Below are 20,552 nucleotides of genomic sequence, written 5' to 3' on the forward strand. Positions count from 1 at the left end.
TCCGGACTTCGGTCCGATGCAGTTTCCGGGCTTCGGCCCGATGCAGTGGGCAAGGCCCAATATGTGTTTATATGTTATTGTATGGTATGTGGTAGTTTGGGGGAGCTCACTAAGCTTCGTGCTTACAGTTTCAGTTTGGTTTCAGGTACTTCCGCAAGCAAAGGGAAGAGCTCGGGGTGACAGCATCGCACACACCACAGCATAGCTTTTATCCTGGGGATGTCTTTTGATGTTTTGGATTGATGTTGTATGATACAGCTTTCCGCACAATATTTTATCATGTTTTGGGGATACATCGCGTATGTTTTATGTTATGATACTTATATTACGGTTTAGATTATATTGAAAAACGAAAATTTTTGGGTCGTTTCATAATCGTCGAGTTCTTTCATAAACTCGTCGAGTTCCTCCTCATATGTAGTCGGGACATTTCGCTCACAACTCGCCAAGTTCCTCCTTGAAGTCGTCGAGTTCCTCAATCTTCGTAATATAGTCGGGACCTTTCACTCACAACTCGCTGAGTCCTTCCTTGAACTCGTCAAGTTCCTCAATCTTCATAACCCAAAACCATGGCCAACTCACTGAGTCATCTCCTACACTCAACGAGTTTACTTAGTAACAGAAAAGGTTGGGGGACCATGACCCAACTCGCCGAGTTGTACGGACAACTCGTCGAGTCCCCCATAGCCTAAATCCATACAATCGTTTCTAGTCGGACTTACTAAATTCAAATCATAGATCTGGTTCCCTAGGGTCGATATACCACGTAAAGTTTCTAACATTACGTCCATGCATAGGTTATTTAGCTCAAAAGGCCCTAAAAAGTAGTTCACTGGTTTCATGGGATTCCCATGGGCATAAAGCTGGCATCTTTATGTCATGGAGTCCCTCAAGGGCTCTAGATCTGAAGTCATGACTCCAAAACATGCTTGCATCCATGAATGGTTCCACAATAGGCTCCTTAAAGCCCTAAACTACTCCATGAAGAGATCTAGTAAATGAATAGTCAAAGTATAGACTTTATACCTCAATAAGGCTGCTTTGACAACGAAATCTTTGGATTTAAGGCTCCTTCCTTCAACCAAGCACTTATAGTTTCCACTCCTTCAAGAAAATACCAAAGAATCACTCTCTTTTCACTCACACACACTTAAAAGGCTCAAGATCACGAATTAGGGTTTTGCTGGACTGAGGGAGGCGATGAGGGAGGCCACAATGAAGCGTTAAGGTCCTTAAATACGGTGCAAACCCTGAAAATTAGGGTTTCACTCTGGCAGCCCTACTCGTCGAGTAGACTTCAAGTCCCGCGTCCCAAAAATCTGTTTCAACTCGACGAGTTTGGGGCCTCCAACTCATCGAGTCCCTTTGCAAAATGAATAATTATTATTAAAATACGTACTAGGAACCGGGTGTTACATTGTTTTTTTAACAATCGACCGATCTTAATTTTAGTTTCTTTGTCGCACACTACTGTACTAAACTTCTAAAAATCATAACTTCCTAATACACAGTCAGATTTGGACGTCCTTTATATGCATGCTCTTGGTTTTACGACTACTACGACTTTCTTTTAGATTGCTTAGGCTAATAAGCAACCTAACTAAAATTCACTTTTTACGAAACACAGAGCCATATCGGTTTAATCGCGAAACTTCGAAGAAGTATAACTTCTTTATTTCACGTCAGATTTAAGCATTCTATATATCTACGAAAATGGTATGAACGTTTCGTACATGTTTATGACGATTACTGTACGGCGATTACCTGGACTAAATGATGTTATATCTATACTTCGAATTTTATAAATGACGGTTTATACTGAAAAGTGTTATATTTATACTTCAAATTTTATAAACGACGGTTTATATTAAATCCTACTAAAAGGTGAAACTGGGATGTTACAATTATTTTTTACAACTTTAATTTTATAGTGTTTTTGCATTTTTTTTTCACAATCTATTTATACAAGTATTTTTTTTTCTTTATTTTCATGTTTTTCAGTTACAACTTCCTTTTTTCTTTGTTTTTATATATTTTTTTTCATAATATGTTTTTAGAACTTTAAATATTTGTTTTGTCAATTAAGTGTCAATATTGAACTATAGAATTATTAACTGAAATGATAATAGTAGAATTATTAGTTTCCCATGCATCCATTAACCTTGCATAATTAGCAACTTTCTTATATGAATGTTTACCTGTTATAACAGGCAATCTAAGTATTTTGGATTTGTGAGGAAGAAGATGATTAAGGTAATGAAGTTGTGCTTGTCAATTGTTGAAGCCCTATTTTGCTAATATATAGTTTTTTTAATCATTGTTACTAATAGTCATGTTACTTGGTATGTTTTTTTGTTGCAAATTAAAAGGGTTTTTATGTAGAAAAATCCTAATATTTTGAGAAATTTTTTGATAAAATCAAAAATATTTTTTTAACATAAAAAATCTCAATATTTTGGGAAAATCATATAATCTTTTAAATAAAAAATAATTTTTTTTGTTAATTTGGATAAAATATTAAATATTCGAGACTTTTTTGTTAAAAAAGACGTTTAGAATTTTATAACAATTTTTTTTAAAAATAATACTGACTTTTCTACATAAAACCCCATATTAAAACTTATATTTTTGCATTTTCAGTAAATTGTTTCATTATTTATCTAGGTTTATGAGTGCAACTTATTTGTCTAGGTTGATGTATGGAATATGTTTAGGTCTAGATTGATGTGGTAAGATGTTTACTATGTTTAATGGTATAATGTGCTTGGTTATAAAAAAAATACTATCTTTATTGAGCAACTATTTATATCCATACTTTTTCGAATTTGATTTACTAATGAATTTACAGAATTTGATTTACTAATGAAAAACCGATTTATAAAAACAATTTAAATTCGTTTAATTGGATCAAACTGATCAAACGACCCACTAAACCCTAAAATAAATAACAACGATCGTGGGACCAAAATTGTAGTTTACTTTGAAATTAGCCTACAACGACATTAATCTTGAAAAAGGGGCTTCTCGTTTCACACTATTCATGGCGTCGTCGGTGAAGCGGGAACGCTCTTTAGCAGACAAAAACCCTTCGTCGGGGAAGAAATCAAGAGTCAATTACGGTGATCATTCGCTAGTCGGATCTTCGCTACACCCGATCACCAAGCATCGAGTCGTTCTTAACCCTGCAGATTGTGATCTAGGTATATAATAATATCTCATCAATTTACACTATCATCTCCCGCTTTTCTCTTAATTTAAAATCTTAGGTTGAAAACTTTATCATAGGACAACCGATTTCCATTGTTTTTCCTCGAATATGATTTCTCCTGCGTGTGCGTGTTTGGTTGAACTAATTTTGTGGTAGGCTTTCCGATTCTCTTGATCTGGTGTCGGATTTAGTTAAATAAACCAGTAAGGTTAAGCCATTGCTCACGAATTAGCTTTGTTCCAAATCAATACGTAAGAATGTCGCATTATCACCTCACTGAAACATATTTATGTTATATATCTGTTTAACATAGTTCTAGGTTCTATTTTCTTGAGCATAAACCCAACTGAAATTCATACATAAAATCGATACGCATTTTACAAGAAGATCCCCTGAACTTAATTGAAGTTACAGATAGCTTGAAAATATCCATCAAAAGCTCAAACAACTCAAAATGCCTATAAGAATTGTGTTCAATTAAGCAAGCTTGATTCACTCACAGATTACTTGTTCTTTAACACAACTAATGTTTCCAACCATATCATCAATTCCATCATCTGATCATCTTACCTCAATTTCTTGATGTAATTCTACCAGATTTCAATATTGAAGGAAATGGTCTTAAAGGCTCAGCACTTTATGAGAACGGATTCGCTTATTGCTGGTCCGGGGCCCGCGCCACCATAGGCATAACCAGAGGAAAGTATTGCTTTAGTTGCAAAATAGTCTCAAACCAACCCGTTGAAATTGACGAAACTACCCTTGACCAAAAACACCTCTGTCGTGTAGGCATCTCTAATGCAAACAACAAAGTAGGAAACTTAGGGGAAACCGAGCACAGTTTCGGGTTTGGTGGAACAGGAAAGTTTTCTAATTTTGGAAAGTTTTCATCTTATGGAGAAAGATTCAATATTGGAGACACAATTCTTTGTGCAGTAGATATGGAAAGTAAACCGATGTGTAGTATTGGATTTGCCAAGAATGGAAAGTGGTTAGGGATCGCAGGGTATTTTAATGGAGGAGGGGTAGAATCGTACTTTCCACATGTGTTGTTGAAAAACGTTGTGGTTGAGATGCAGTTTGGTTATGATGATGGTTTGATTCCATTACATGGGTATAGACCATGGGCATGTGCTTTTGAAGATGGAAATGGATTGGTGGGACCCACGTTTTCTAATGTGTGTGATTGTGAATTGATTATGATGGTTGGGTTGCCTTCTTCTGGGAAGACAACTTGGGCTGAAAAATGGGCAAATGATCACCCTGATAAAAGTTATATTCTTCTTGGAACAAATTTGGCTCTTGATCAAATGAAGGTGCTTATTTTATGTTTGAAATAGCAATGTACTTTTGTTTGTTTGTATGTTATAGCATCCTACTTTCATTTCTTTTTATTACAAAATTATGGTTTTAATTCTTTTTTTTTTTAATTAATACGTTGAAAAATCTTCCCAATTTATAGCAATGGAAATCTTTTCTTTCTTCTTTCTACTCTAATAAAAGAGTACATTTTGCCAAAAGTGAATACCATTTCACTTGGAAGTTAAATTACCAAATTACCCTTTATGTTTATTTAAATTCTTGGTTTTCCTTGAAATTAGCTACTCATTGACATTGCTATAATCAGGTAGATTTTTCAAAATACAATGTTGTAATAAGAAGAAACGAAAGTGAGATATTTTAAGAATCAAATCAATGAAATTGCATTGCTATTTCTTGCATAAGTATATTTTGCTCAAATATCAATAAATGTTTTCTTTATCTTATATGACCTTTTAACTTTTTTGATAACTTTAAGGTTCCTGGTTTACTTCGGAAGCAAAACTATGGGAAGAGGTTTGATCACTTAATGGAGCATGCAACTGATATATTTAATACCTTGTTAACAAGGGCTTCCAAAACACCAAGAAATTTCATTATAGATCAAACAAATGTCTACAAAAGTGCTCGAAAGCGCAAATTGAAGCCTTTTGCTAATTTTCAAAAGGTATGCATGCATCATATGTTCATGATTTCTAGGGTTAAATTAAAGAATGTAGTTTTGTTTGTTTGTTTATTCTAGCATCCTACTTTCGTTTCTTTAAAAAATTCTACTCAATAATAGCAATGTCACCAAATATAAACAATTTTTGTAACTACTCTAATTGGTTTTATTTTTTTTAAAGTATAAAAATAAATGAAAGTACATTGTTATGTCTTCTAATCATATCCCAAATAAAGGTTAAATATAAGAAATATTAATGATTTACTTATCATAATACGTTACTTTTAGTTTTTCATAACAATATTGTACTTAGAAAAATCTATGCAAATTGGGTAAGATTTTTTGAAGTGCAATGCTTAATATAGAAAAAAAAAGTTGAAAGTTCAATGAAAATAAGATGCTATAAATATAATACACAAATAAACAAAAGTACATTGCTAATTCTTGCATTTAGCCTTAATTTATGTATCATATATGCTCTTTTTGGAAGCGTTTTGTTTCTATAACTTTTGATCTTAATTATAAAATGGGATGAATTTAGATTGCAGTTGTGGTTTTTCCAAGGATGGAAGAACTTAAAGCTCGCAGTGAGAAAAGTTTTAGAGAATTGGGAAAGGAAGTTCCTGTTGAAGCTGTTAATCAAATGCTAGGTATTATTTTTATTAATTTTTTTTTTATTATTATTATCATCACTACTATTATTGATCATAAATTCATAATTAATTATACCACAAGCTGATTGCTTTCTGTTTTGTGCTACTTGCAGCCAATTTTGTTTTGCCTAAGACCAAGGATATGCATGGAACTGATGAGTATTTTGATCAGGTGTTTTTTTTTTTTTTTTTTTCTATTTAGTTCTAATTAATGAGTTTGTTTATTTAAAATGAAATATTGAAAATAATAAAGCTTACTCTTTTCATATTACAGGTCATATACATAGAACTCAACATGATGGAATCAAACAGATGCTTAGATGAAATGAAAGCAAAACTACAATCCACCACTACCATCTCTCCTTATTCTTCTCATAAAAGCAGCAATCCTGTAAGCAGCTACCCACAGGAGCATGTCATGCAGCCTCACCGACTCTCAACACATCAAAATCCTCTTCAAAGTCGTAATCAAGGTTGATTATCTTCCTCTCATTTGCAATTACAGCTTTCTACTTTCAACTTTTTTTTTGCTTTTCTTATGTGGAAAGATTGTATTTTGTTAATTCCGTAAATACCCTTGGTTGTTTTGCATTTTATTCAGTGAAATAAATTTCATAAATCAATTTTCAGGAGGATCTTATTCGTATCCATCTCAAACTGCATTGCCTAATAGGGGAAGCAACAACAGATTTGTACCTAGAGATGATCTGAATCACCGCCGTAGTTACAGTGGGTATGAGCACAGAGCATCATCCGCCCCCATGGGTATGGGTATTTCCGTCTTTTCTCAAAAAAACTCATACCACCATACGTCCACTCCCACCCATGAAACCATGGATATATCTCCTCGCTACTCTACCCCACACCTCAACTAAATCCTGAGGAGGAGGATTCTTAATACTATTAGTTAACTCTAACTCTTAATTATTACTTGGTTATGATATTGATATGAATATGATGATTGATGAGATGTAGTTTTTACATTGATGATCCGTATGTATGTATGTATGTATGTATGTATGTATGAGATGGTAATGGTTTTTTAGCTTAATATTAAATCCTAGTTGGTATATATTGATGAGATGTATTTTTTACTCTAAGATTTAACGAATTATTTGCAAGAAAAAGTAATAACGGATGATGGACGGGTCTTTTGGTTTGAGTTGACCTCTCTTGGATTTGTAAAATTATAAAAATTAGTTAAAAAAACAAAAACGAGCTCAATCTTTGTCTCTTTGGTAATAGGACTGGACACAACATGCCCACTAGACTCACATGTTAAAACTTGAATAAAATAAATTTTTTATCAAGTCAAATGGAATAAAGTCAATTTTAGTCACACCCTTTTAATTAGTTGTAACAGAAGGCATAATAATAATAATAATAATAATAATAATATAAAACTAAGGGGTGTATTTCCATCACTCTATTTCCATGGTTGGCGGCCATGGTGGTTTCTCACGAATTTCGGCCAACAGAAAACATATACACACATCCCGACTAACAACATCACACAAACCTTCGTGAATCCACTGAAACACATACCGAACACAGCCGCCCTCGAGGCAGCAGGCGGCGGCCGGAGAACCTTGACAAAACGAACCAACTGCAAGGCGGCGATGACGACAGCGAGCCATAACGACGGACAGTGTAATTCCTTGGCGGTCATTGTGTGATACCGACGACGTGAAAGATGGCGAACAAAATGAACAGAAAAAGAAGAAGGGTGAGGCATGTCCAAGCATATATATCCACAACTTAACATCAGTTAAAATTAAGATTAACAGAAATAAACGATAAATAAGATATTAAATATTAAATTCACGAAAGAAATACCATAAAAAACTATATCAAAAATGTATCATAAGATCTACAATAGATATAAGAAAAAACAAATAGAAAACATAACTTCCACATAGATTTCAAAATTTTAATTCACAGTTTAAAATGCAGCATTCACATTATTATAACTTATACAAGTTAATATGATAGAATTTTATATTTTATTAATTGGTAAACAAGTTAATATGATATATTTTTTAACGAGACTATGTTCGATTTTTACTACCATAATTGATTTTTACTATCCTAGTCCAACTTAATAGAAGTTTTACTATCATTATTGTGCGGACAGATTTTTTAACATACGATTAGAAAAAAATAAAAATTATCTTACTTTGATTATGTTCGTTTCATTTACGTAAAAGCAATTTTCCTATTTGGCATTGAAATATCTTGAAAAACATAGATATGTGAATACACAATTTTAATGTCAAAATGAAAATTACATCAAATTTAAAAAATTAAAAACAACTTAGTGTTTATCAGTGGCGGGCGCATACTATTTTAGTAGGGGTGTCCATCATACTTCAAGCGCTTGCATCTAATAGAAAAAAAAAAAATTACACTACGAGCTGGAAATTGAGCAATGACCCAGGACCCCCAATTCTTCACATAGGTCCGCCACTGATGTTTAACATAAAAACTATTATTATAGCTATTTAGATACATTAAATAATATTTAAAATATAAAAAAATGACAAGTAAAAACAAATCGTTTAAAGGATTATTAATAATAAGGCAGATAAATTGTAATATTGTCATGTCATTGTAGTGATTTACTTGTAACAAATAATATCTTTCTATACTAATAAAAAAGTAATCTTTTGCCATGTGTCACCATATTAGATATTGTAATAAATATCATGATACTTGTAATTAATATTATTACACTTATCAATCTATTAATTCTCCATTTTAAATTTCAAATTTCAAATTTCAAAATTTAAATCACATTTTAATTACATTAAATTAATAATATTAGAATAAAAATAAAATAAATTTATACAAATTATAATAAAATAAAATTTATACAAATCATAAGATGATATATTTTACGTATTTATTTGAATCAATGATTATAATTTTATATATAACTAAAAAAATATCTTTTAATTAATAAGTTATTTAAAATTATTAATTAATAGTTTTGAGTTTTTACTTAGAAAGTTTAATTAATTTTTTTAACCGTGATTGTCACAGGTTATAAACTAATTTATATAATAAAAAAGTAATAAAAATAATAGAAAGATATTTGTTCGATTTTTACTACCATAATTGATTTTTACTATCCTAGTCCAACTTAATAGAAGTTTTACTATCATTAATGTGCGGACATATTTTTTAACATACGATTAGAAAAAAAATATAAATTATCTTACTTTGATTATGTTCGTTTCATTTACGTAAAAGCAATTTTCCTATTAGGCATTGAAATATCTTGAAAAAGATAGATATATGAATACACAATTTTAATGTCAAAATGAAAATTACAACAAATTTAAAAAATTAAAACAACTTAATAAATTAGTGTAATGTTTAACATAAAAACTATTATTATAGTTATTTAGATATATTACATAATGTTTAAAATACAAAAAAATGACTAAGTAAAAACATATCATTTAAAGGATTATTAATAATAAGACAGATAAATTGTAGTATTGTATAGTCTTAGTTCTCAGCTCTATTGCCTACCTAACATCTCCTCATTATTCTTTTAAATTTTTTGTTTGCTAGCGCCGTACCTAGGGCTATTCATTTATTTCGTTTTTTTTTTTTTTTTTTTTTTTTTTTTTTTTTTTTTTAATTATTATTATTTTTTTCTAATTAAAACATTAGGTCTAAAATTTTGGTTGAATTATTTGTGTTTGAAGATAATTTGTTTGCCAAATTTCAATTACACGTCGAAAACCACTTTAGTTCTTTATGGTAGTAAAAATCGAGTAATTTTTATTTAATAATTATGTATTAAACTTATATGAATAATAAAGTAATAAATATTTTCGATAGTTTATTTTTATTTTTATTTGATGTTTCTTTTTGAAACATACATAGTTTAATTTTTTCCATTGGAAAAGTTTTTTGGGACTGCATTCACTGTTTAATATAATATTTCAGAATTCTCACACATTTTAATAAAATAAATTTATAGTTAAATATAAAAAGATATGGAGACTAGTGTTTTTTTAACTCATAAAATTATACATTCATAGTTTAAAACTTATATTTTCTTATTGAAGAAAATCATCAAATAGTTCACATCAGATTTGTCAAATCTACTTTAAATAAACGATCATTCAAAAAGTTCTCTTAACATGATGATTGCCTAGATCTGAACGAAGACAAATGTCTTTGGTACTGTAAGGTGGGTAGAGCACATGTGTAATGACCAAAATTTCAAAATAATTAAAACTTTTCAAAAACAACCCGTTTTAATAACGTTGTTACAAAAAGGTTTTCAATACATTATTTAACAGAGTATTCCCCAAGTCCATTTTTTTGGAAAGGGAACTTCCCTAACGAGGGTGTCCGGGCCAGCTTTCCCGCACCGACTAATCCCCCGCTGCAAACATAAAGTTTTCCCCAAGTCCATTTCATAAAACACCAACGCGAGGAAGGGTACGATCACGCCTTTGCCTTGCTACAGACTCCTGAGAACCTGAAAACATAAAAACCACAACTGTAAGCCCGAAAGCTTAGTGAGATACCCCCAAAATACCAACCACGTATGCGCCCTTCCAGGCCACAACCTTCCGGTCCAAAACATATCGCCTTCCGGCCCATAGCGTAATGCCTTCCGGCCCATAACATATCGCCTTCCGGCCCGCAACATAAAAGCATATATATCATGACAGAACATAGAACAACCATGCATACCGGGTTACACTCCAGACCAGACAACCATACACATAACATGTAATCATATAACATTTCACAGTTAGCAAATCGATCAACAGATCACATAACATATCATTACCCTAACCAAGATACCAGCCTAGCCGATCACTAGCATAACATCACCCTACGACTCAGCCAACATAATAATTATGCACATACGCCTTTCCAGGCCATGACCTTCCGGTCCACATCGCATTGCCTTCCGACCCGCAACATGTAATGCCTTCCGGCCCATAACGTAACGCCTTCCGGCCCATATCCCGCAATATCATACAACAGACAATTACCTGGATTTCCATACGATAAAAGGGTCGGCCTTGGTGCCTTAAACCCGATAGATATAGTGAGGATAACTCACCTTGAAACTGCCGACTGAACAGATAACTCAAGCTGCTCCGATCACTGATACGATCTCCACCACTGGATAGCCACCAATGCACTGAACTCAAAACCATAATCAACAATTACCAAAGTACCCCTGGAAACCACTGGTTAACCCTTGGTCAAATACTAGGTCAAGGTCAACCCCTGACTGACCTTACTCGCCGAGTCAACCCTATGACTCGCCGAGTTCCCATACTCAAAACTTCACTCAACCCGCGACCTAACTCGCCGAGTCACCCCGAGACTCGCCGAGTCCAACAACTCTGAGTCCACTCGCGCACAACTCACCCGAGTCATCACTTGACTCGCCGGTTCTCGACTCAACCATAAAATATTTGGACTTCTTCGACAAGACTCGCCGAGTCCAAAAACAGACTCGCCGAGTCTAAGGCTATCATCAACCTACCCGTCGAGTTGTTCATACAACTCGCCGAGTTTCAGGCCATCTTCATCCAACTCGCCGAGTTGTTCTTCCAACTCGTCGAGTCTCAACTCATCTTCAAGCAACTCGTCGAGTCCACCCATGTGACTCGCCAAGTACCACCGGTCTGAATCCATACAGAAGCGTTCCAGACCATGCAATTGATCCAAAACATAGATCTAGCCTCCTACCACTCATTCATCACGTAAAGTGGCAAACTTTACGTGAATCTAAAGAGATCTATGCATATTGCACTTTAGGGCTAAGGTTTGGGACAAGATAGCTTCATCCAACACTCAACACAGGGACTTTCCTGCATTCCAACTCTCCTCCATTCCAGATCTGAGGTAGCAACCTCAGATCTAACCTCTAGATTCCAATATCACCCAAGATAAGCTTCCCTCAAACCCCAAAATGAAGAGACAAGATAACAACAGCCTAAGAACGAGATATTACCTCAAACGAACGCCCCAATCTGCAAGGAACTCGAATCCAAGCAAAGCCCCTTGCTCCACACCTTCAAATTCCCAAACTTTCTTCAATAATTACTTCCCCAAGCTCCAATCCACTCAACAATGGTGCTTCTCCACGATTTTAGGGTTTCAGGGACTCAAAGGGGGGATAAAGAGGCTGGGGAGGAAACATAATGCTCTTTATATAGGGCTCAACCCCGAGAATTAGGGTTTTCTCCACTCAGCGCCTACACGCCGAGTCCATCTAATGACTCCCCGAGTCGGCTATTTAACACGCGACCAAGTCGCGACTCTACTCGCCGATTCCATCCATGGACTCACCGAGTCACTCTTCCCAAATTACACTTGTAGCCCCTTCAACTCAACTCTTGCTATTTCGGGATGTTACAACATGTGGTAGAACAACAACGTGGTGGTGGTCGGAGATGAAGAATGTGGCTGGAGGTGGTCGGAGACGAAGCAGATCAGGATGGAGACAGTTGTGGTAGATCCTCGTCGCTCACCAAAGCTGGTAGATGAGTAGATCTAGCCTTGTTGTTCGCCGAAGCTTGTAAATCTAGTCTCATCAGTCGTTAGAAGTTGTAGATCCGACCTCTGGTGTGTCGAACGACTATAGATCAGGTTCCACCAACCACCAGTACAAGGTGATTTTCATCACATCTTATCAGATCTGACCACAAAACATCAGATCGATGATTGTTTTTCACGATGGAAGCAGCAGTCCTAGTGATGGTGGTTCACGATAGATGTGGAGGAGATAGTTTAGTCTTCAAATCTAATGGCGGAGAGTGGTGACGGACCAAATCCGAGTGAATGTAAAAGTATTTGTGGATCTTCGTTGGAGCAAATCTGAAGCAACAATGGTGATCTAGTGGTGTCTGACAGCAGTGTTTTACAGGAGGTGGGAGAGCAACAAAATTGGACCATATCCTCCATAAAGGAGGACACTATAGTGGCGGTGGTAGAGCCGGCGACGACGGAGACGCCGGAGAAAAGAGGCATAAAAGGTTGCAAAGTTCTTTACTTTGAAAGAGAAAATAGAAGTTACGTTTCTTAATCTAAGAGAAAACCGACCAGAAAGTTGTGAGATTATACTTTTAATTGTAAATTAAAAATAATGGTTCTTAGGTTCTTAATTTTTTTTTGTTCTCATTTAAACTTTATATATATATATATATATATATATATATATATATATATATATATATATATATATATATATATATATATATATATATATATATATATATATATATATATATATATATATATATATATATATATATCGTTTATATCTTTAATACCATTTAAGTTTTATCAATCTTCAAATACAACATTTTATTGCAATCGAACATAAACAAACGACATATTAATAAAAAAATTGTATTTGAATGTCATTTTTTACTTTATTATAATGTAACTTTTAAGCATGTAATCTCGATAAAATATATCATTTTTTTAATCTCACCATAACATTAATATAACACATCCGTTGTGTTTTATGATCAGATATATTACACAAAATATCATATCATCAAAAATTAATTATACTATTGTTTAATCTCTTTCGTTGACAAAGACGTGTTTATAAAAGTCTTTGATAACGATATGAAAAATGACATAAAAACATATGTAAATCTTAAATTGTAACATATTTTAATAACATAATTGCTATTATGTGCAACATGCGGAGATTCACGTAGTTACAAATGTCTTTATTATAGTTAAACAAAGAGATGACATTTGTTGTTAGTTTTTAGGAATATAATGATGAACTAAGTACGCCTCTATTGTTTGTTGACCACTTCAAACTCTCAAAGTTCCTCCTATGTATCGTTGTGGGTGTCATAATAAGATGTATTTTGTGAATGTTCCTCTGATGTTGGTGTTCATTTTATGTTTTTTAACCTAACTACGACTCAATATCCATAGATCACCTGGTAACAACAATCGACTAACACATATATCGAATGTGAAAAGTGAACCATGAATGATAGTTTATATGGAAACAAGTGAATGATGCTTATCTATTTAATTTTCATTCATAGTTTACTTTTTACTCCTGATAGATATGTGTATTTCGATGGTTCTTACCAAGTAATACATGGAGGTTGGATAATAGTTAGGTTAAAGAACATAATGAAAGATCTATATGTTCAAGAATTATCATGTAATGATATTTTTAATAACATGTCGCATGTGATCCTATAGCATCACATTTTATAGTAAGTAGATATTTATTGATTATTTATTAAGTAATTTATATTTAATTGGAGAAACATACATAGTATATCTCACAATGATACCCACAGCGATTCATATGAGAAACGTAAAGAGTTTGAAGTGGTAAACAAACAATAGAAGAAATCTTAGTCCATCATTCTATTTTTAAAAATTAGCAACAAATTTATTTTCTTAGTTTATAATAAAAAAAATATTTGTTATGTTTATAAATAATTTGTTAATAACAATATCTATTAATTTAATGGTAATCTTAAAAAAAAATCTAAATATTTTGGTTATTAGATAATTTTTTAAAAAAATCTCAATATTTTGACAAAAATAACGAAAAATAACAAAATATCGGTTAAATCTATAAAAACAGCCAAAAAATGTTTTTTTTCCGAATTTTTAACCGGTATTTTGTGTTCTTCTATTAACAAAATTTAGTTTTGAGATTTTTTATAAATTGAACTGAAAGTATTAGAATTTTTCTACGCAGATTTCTTTTATAAATACCAAATTAATATATTTTTGAGATTGAGCTCGTTAAAATTCTTATTAGAAACACTTTATTATACATCTTTTTAACCTAGCCCTAACTTTTTTCTGAAGATTTCTAAAAATTATAATAAAATTGATTATTAAATTTGAGACGTCTCTTCCGAGAATATAAAGTAGACCCGGTGATATTTGTATAACTTTTCACCTTTGACAAAGGGTTAGTCAAATCAAAGTTAAATAATAATTTTCAATTTTCAACGAAAAAAGTGCTGAACACGTGCCACGTCCCGACACCTAACTGACGGCCGAAACATTGCTCCTCCGGAAATCCTGGTGACAGCCAAAATCTTGCTTTCCAAGTCATCTAGAACATTCGCGTTCTCCCAACGCCAAAAAGTAAAAACTCCCTAAAACCCTCACCATTTTTCATTCCCCTCCCATATTTTTGGCAACTATCTTACATCTTTTCTCTCTCTAAAAAGTAAGAACTTCGTTGATGTTTGATTATGTATATGATGAATATGACGAATGACTTATCAACTATCATCGATGTTTGATCCATATTGCTGTTATTGATGTTGTTTTGCAGATCTGAATTCTGAGTTTTTGCTATATTTGGAGCAAAAATGAAGAGTTCGAATATCTACGAGAGGTTTTCTCAAACGTTTCGTCAACATCCTTCTCTCTCGAGATTTCTCGTGGTTTTCGCCGTCAGGTAACACCAATGCTTGTTTGTTTGTTTTTTTTTTTTTTTTAAATGAACGAACTTCAATCTGATTGTTGTGAATGCTGCTTTATTTGGTTAAACGTTGATTTGAAGTCGATTAGATCTGGATTCGGTTTGAAGTATATGTGATGTTCATACTTCATAAGATGTAACGTTTTGGAAATTTTAACCGAGTTTTGAGATGTATTATCGATTACAGCAAATCTTCAGAATCATGTGGTGGTTTTTATCAATTTCTGTAGAGGTTGATTTGATCTTGCAGGTGGTTAGTTTAGGTTGATGGCTCCTTTGAATGGTTAATTCTGTTTAATGTGTTTAAGATTGATGGCTCCTGTTAGTTCTGATTGTTTTGTAAAGGAACACGAGGCAAAATATATGTGGAACAAATTAAACATCTAACAGGATTCAAGGAAGCAATTATCAAGTACTGGCATCATATAAGATTGAATCATCAAAGTAAAAAAAACTTACTTGATGATAATACTGATTTAGGATTCAAGTTTGATACGAAACCATTATGTAAGAAAGAGTCAAACTTGAGGAATTGATGCCGATAATATAATGGAAGGGTTCTCTAATGTACATTATGGTGTTCTTGAAGGAAAATTTCTTAATTAACAACTCCCAAGAAACAGACCACAATCTACTATATAATTTAGTTAGTTAACAGCTTTTGTGATGATTAAACCTATAAAAGTCAGAAAAGTTTAAAAAAAAAAAAAAATCATTTTGGCCATTCTTCTCTTTCCAGATCTGACTTTTTTCTTCAAGGGATAACATCCCCTCCCTTTCCTTGATTTAAGGAGTATGTGATAAATTTGCTAGATGATTACCTTTTGCTTGTTTTCTACAGCAGCAAAAACCCACTTTTGTTCACTCATCTCCCCTGTTTTCTCTTGTTTTCTTTAGGAACATACTTTCAGTTAATCATTCATTATAATTTATAACATCCTATTCTCATTTCTTTCTGTTACAACAATGAACATCCATTTTTTTCTTTATCTATAAAACTCTACTTTCTTTGATTTGTTTATTATGTACACAAACTTATAGCTTTTCATATATGTAACTTTGTAGTGGTGGAGGTCTTGTGGCTTATTCAGAGGGAAACATATTAAGTAGTAGTCCAAAGATTGATGAATTACCCGAGGCAGGTAACAAGAAAAAGAGGGTAGTGGTACTTGGAACTGGTTGGGCTGGAACAAGTTTCTTGAAAAATTTGAAGAATTCTTCATACGATGTCCAAGTGGTTTCACCTAGAAATTACTTTGCTTTCACACCCTTACTACCAAGTGTCACAGTTGGCACTGTGGAAGCTAGAAGCGTTGTGGAACCCATTCGCAACATTGTCAAAAAGGTAATTGAATTTGTTGTATGTGGTTTTTGCAAAAGACGTAAATACCCCTCTCATCATCATCATCTAAAATAGCCCTAGAAAGTTTTTCCACTTCCTTCCAGTCGAGTCCATTCCTATTGTGTTGCGGTTGGACAAAAAGTTTCTAGGGCTATTTTCGTCTTTTTGATGACATGGATGAAAATGGGCATTTATGTCTTTTTTCACAGACCAGTTTTCAAGAGCAAGTTTATGTTCTATGTATTTGGGTGGGATAAAGAAAATTGAAAATTTTGTACCATTGACATCCATATGAAAATTTCCAGGGCTATTTTCGTCTTTTTGATGACGAGGATAAGAATGGGCATTTATATCTTTTTTCACAAACGAGTTTCAAGAGCTAGTTTATGTTCCACCTTTTTTTGGAGGAATAAAGAAAAATTGAAAATTTTGTCACATTGACATCAATATGAAAATTTCTAGGGCTATTTTCGTCTTTTTGATGACGAGGATGAGAATGGGCATTTATGTCTTTTTTCACAAACTAGTTTCAAGAGCAAGTTTATGTTCCATCTTTTTTGGAGGAATAAAGAAAATTGAAAATTTTGTCCCATTGACATCAATATGAAAATTTCTAGGGCTATTTTCGTCTTTTTGATGATGAGGATGAGAAAGGGAATTTATGTGAGATTTCAAGAGAACGTTTATGTTCTATCTTTTTGGGTGGGGTTAAGAAAATTTAAAATTTGAAATTTTGTTCCATTGATTAATATATATAATATTTGCGACTTATTGGGAACTGATTAATGACTGTTTTAATACGTAACAGAAGAATGTAAATGTTAATTTCTTGGAAGCTGAATGTTACAAGATTGATGCAAAAAACAAGAAAGTATATTGTCGTTCAACTCAAGATGAGAAAGAAGAATTCATTGTTGATTATGATTACCTTGTTGTTGCCATGGGAGCACGTGTTAATACCTTCAACACTCCTGGTGTAGAAGAAAACTGCCTCTACTTAAAGGTAACTCTTTCTTGCTCATCTTAATATCTTATTGTTAGGTAGATCTTTTATTTTTCATATTTACAACTAATCAAATTCATTTATTATTATTATTATTATTATTATAATTACTTTGTGTTACTTCAGGAAGTTGAAGATGCTCTGAAGATCCGGAGGAGTGTAATCGATTGCTTTGAAAAAGCAAGCCTACCAAACGTAAGTGAAGATGAGAGAAAAAGGATGCTTCAGTTTGTTGTTGTTGGTGGTGGGCCCACCGGTGTTGAGTTTGCAGCTGAGCTTCATGATTTTGTGTCCGAGGATTTGGTGAGATTGTATCCAGCTGTTAAAGATTTCGTCAAAATATCGCTTCTTGAAGCAACCGACCATATTCTCAACATGTAACTAAACCTTTTCTACACTTGTTATATGCTACAAACCAGAGATACGTAACATTAATTATTCCACTTTTTTGGTTGTAGGTTTGACAAAAGAATTACAGCTTTCGCAGAAGAAAAGTTTCATAGAGATGGTATCGATTTGAGAACAGGATCAATGGTGGTGAAGGTGACAGATAAAGAAATTTCAACAAAAGAAATCAAAACTGGAAAAATCTCTTCCATACCCTACGGGATGGCTGTCTGGTCAACAGGTATTGCAACTCGCCCTGTTGTCATGGATTTCATGAAGCAAATCGGTCAGGTTTGTATTTTTCTCTTTGACAAAATTAGGTTGTATTGACTATTGTCCATTGCTTCACATTTTTAATAAGATGCTTTTTTTTTTTTTTTTGTTGTTTAGGCAAATCGACGTGTATTAGCAACTGATGAATGGCTTAGAGTTGAAGGAACCAACAGCATATATGCTCTAGGCGATTGTGCCACAATCAACCAACGCAAAGTCATGGTACCTTTTTTATAAAACAAAATAAATTCAATAGGATCCCATAAACATCAGAATTACATTTGATTTTGCAGGAGGATATTTCGTCTATATTTAAAAAGGCTGACAAGGACAACTCTGGAACCCTTACAGTTAAAGAATTTCAAGAAGCCCTTGATGACATCTGTGACAGGTATATGTAGTTAAAATGTAATCAAGTATTTTACAAAAATACATACGTTTTCGATTTAAGTAATGAATAACGTTTTACAATACTATCTATCAGGTATCCTCAAGTGCAACTTTATCTAAAGAACAAGAAAATGAGCAATCTTGTTGATTTACTAAAGGAATCCAAGGGCGATGTTGCAAAAGAATCAATTGCACTCAATGTTGAAGAATTTAAATCCGCTCTATCTCAAGTTGATTCTCAAATGAAGAATCTTCCCGCAACCGCCCAGGTAAAACCATTATCTTAACTTACCAGGTACCAACTAACTTATCAGTTATCAGATGGAAAATGTAAAATGACATCAAATGACTTTAATGCTCTCACCAAATGTTTCACTAAACGCAACCTTAAGTGTTTATCTATTTGTTGTTTTCTCAAATATTTTATAAACATCATTTATCCAGAGACAACACTTAATGATAATTGGTTTGCAGGTTGCAGCTCAGCAAGGGTCATACCTTGCGGATTGCTTTAACCGCATGGACGAGTGCGAGAAACATCCGGAAGGTCCTCTCCGTTTCCGAGAGTCGGGACGCCATCGGTTTCGTCCGTTCAGGCACAAATTCAATTTTAATTTTAAAAAAATATATACATATACATATACATATTGTTTTAGCAGAAATATAATATGATGTGAATTTATTGGTTGTTTGTGTAGATACAAGCACCTTGGCCAATTTGCTCCATTAGGAGGAGAACAAACAGCAGCGCAACTCCCTGGGGATTGGGTTTCCATTGGCCACAGCACTCAGTGGCTCTGGTATTCTGTCTATGCAAGGTTAGTATTATAATTAATTGATTACTAGGAATTATTTATGTTATTTTAATTTTATTTTGTATTTGAAATTTGAAATTGAACAGCAAGCAAGTGAGTTGGCGTACAAGGTCGCTAGTGGTGTCCGATTGGATGAGACGCTTCATATTCGGCCGAGACTCAAGTCAAATATAATACCATACCAAACACATCGTAGAGTTCTTCCAATTTTGTACGCCGATTTATTATTATTATTTTTTTTGTTTACAGAAAATCATAATTCTTCTTCATCTATTGTTACCTTTTTGCTTTTTTTTTGGTTAAATAATGGAAACAATGTTTTCCTGGCATACACTTATTTTCTTTTTACCTGAGATGTTTTATTCCAAATACAATTATACAAATAACTACCTTTGTTATGCTTACATGCTATTGTCGCTTGTACTTGTTGTTTATTGACTTGTAATGTTTTGACCAAGTCAAAGTGGAGTGAAGATTGCATGTTTTATCATGTGGCGTAATAATATTCGGCCATAACTGGTTTGCCTGTACCTTCTCAATCCTCATGTAAAAGATTAATTTTCATCAAATTCAAAACATAACTAATAAATAGTTTAATTAATATAAGAGCCCAAGTAAAAAAAATGTAGAAAGAATATTAGTTGATTTTGGTAACTATTATTTCTTAGTTAAAAAGTTGTATTAAAATTTATTTTTATTTATGTGATTTTTAAGTAATACTTAATATTTTACTATTTCTGAAAAGGTTGAATACAAAAAACTTGTAGTATAATCTAATAAGGTTTTGTTATATATTAGCTTTTTATGCTTTAAGGAAAAATGATTAGTTATAACTTATAATTGATATACGAATTAAATTAAAAAATTATATGGTTCAATTGCTCGTCCCATTTAGTTACTTTTTTATTCTATCAACCCATGCAAACCATTACTTGTGGCATGTGGAATCGAATGTTGTACACATTAGTCACACTTCAGTTGCTGTGATGGGATGTCTTATCGTACATCTCTCTCTC

The 20,552-nt window shown here is 33.0% G+C and overlaps 2 protein-coding genes across 2 annotated transcripts; both read left to right on the top strand.

The window, feature by feature from the left end:
* The first annotated feature begins 2,970 nt into the window (after positions 1-2,970).
* LOC145046395 (uncharacterized) lies at positions 2,971-6,917 on the top strand. The gene is made up of 7 exons (XM_078994686.1): positions 2,971-3,200; positions 3,806-4,524; positions 5,007-5,195; positions 5,734-5,842; positions 5,959-6,017; positions 6,120-6,318; positions 6,476-6,917. The coding sequence occupies exons 1-7, from the start codon at positions 3,041-3,043 to the stop codon at positions 6,718-6,720; spliced, it is 1,680 nt and encodes a 559-aa protein (XP_078850812.1). The 5' UTR covers positions 2,971-3,040; the 3' UTR covers positions 6,721-6,917.
* An 8,011-nt stretch (positions 6,918-14,928) lies between these two features.
* LOC145046400 (external alternative NAD(P)H-ubiquinone oxidoreductase B2, mitochondrial-like) lies at positions 14,929-19,940 on the top strand. Its single transcript, XM_078994692.1, has 12 exons — positions 14,929-15,068; positions 15,177-15,302; positions 16,392-16,671; positions 17,477-17,671; positions 17,798-18,048; positions 18,130-18,349; positions 18,449-18,553; positions 18,625-18,722; positions 18,816-18,990; positions 19,196-19,317; positions 19,420-19,539; positions 19,623-19,940. The coding sequence occupies exons 2-12, from the start codon at positions 15,214-15,216 to the stop codon at positions 19,708-19,710; spliced, it is 1,743 nt and encodes a 580-aa protein (XP_078850818.1). The 5' UTR covers positions 14,929-15,068; positions 15,177-15,213; the 3' UTR covers positions 19,711-19,940.
* The last annotated feature ends 612 nt before the right edge of the window (positions 19,941-20,552 follow it).

Source organism: Lactuca saligna, chromosome 1 (assembly GCF_052625555.1).
Source record: "Lactuca saligna cultivar CGN05327 chromosome 1, ASM5262555v1, whole genome shotgun sequence".
Taxonomy (NCBI): Eukaryota; Viridiplantae; Streptophyta; class Magnoliopsida; order Asterales; family Asteraceae; genus Lactuca; species Lactuca saligna.

Coding starts and splice junctions, on each gene's coding strand:
- LOC145046395 (XM_078994686.1), top strand. CDS start 3,041: ATGGCGTCGTCGGTGAAGCGGGAACGCTCTTTAGCAGACAAAAACCCT. Junction 5,196..5,733: donor CTTTTGCTAATTTTCAAAAG/GTATGCATGCAT, acceptor GGATGAATTTAG/ATTGCAGTTGTGGTTTTTCC. Junction 5,843..5,958: donor AGCTGTTAATCAAATGCTAG/GTATTATTTTTA, acceptor TGCTACTTGCAG/CCAATTTTGTTTTGCCTAAG.
- LOC145046400 (XM_078994692.1), top strand. CDS start 15,214: ATGAAGAGTTCGAATATCTACGAGAGGTTTTCTCAAACGTTTCGTCAA. Junction 16,672..17,476: donor TTCGCAACATTGTCAAAAAG/GTAATTGAATTT, acceptor AATACGTAACAG/AAGAATGTAAATGTTAATTT. Junction 17,672..17,797: donor AAAACTGCCTCTACTTAAAG/GTAACTCTTTCT, acceptor GTGTTACTTCAG/GAAGTTGAAGATGCTCTGAA.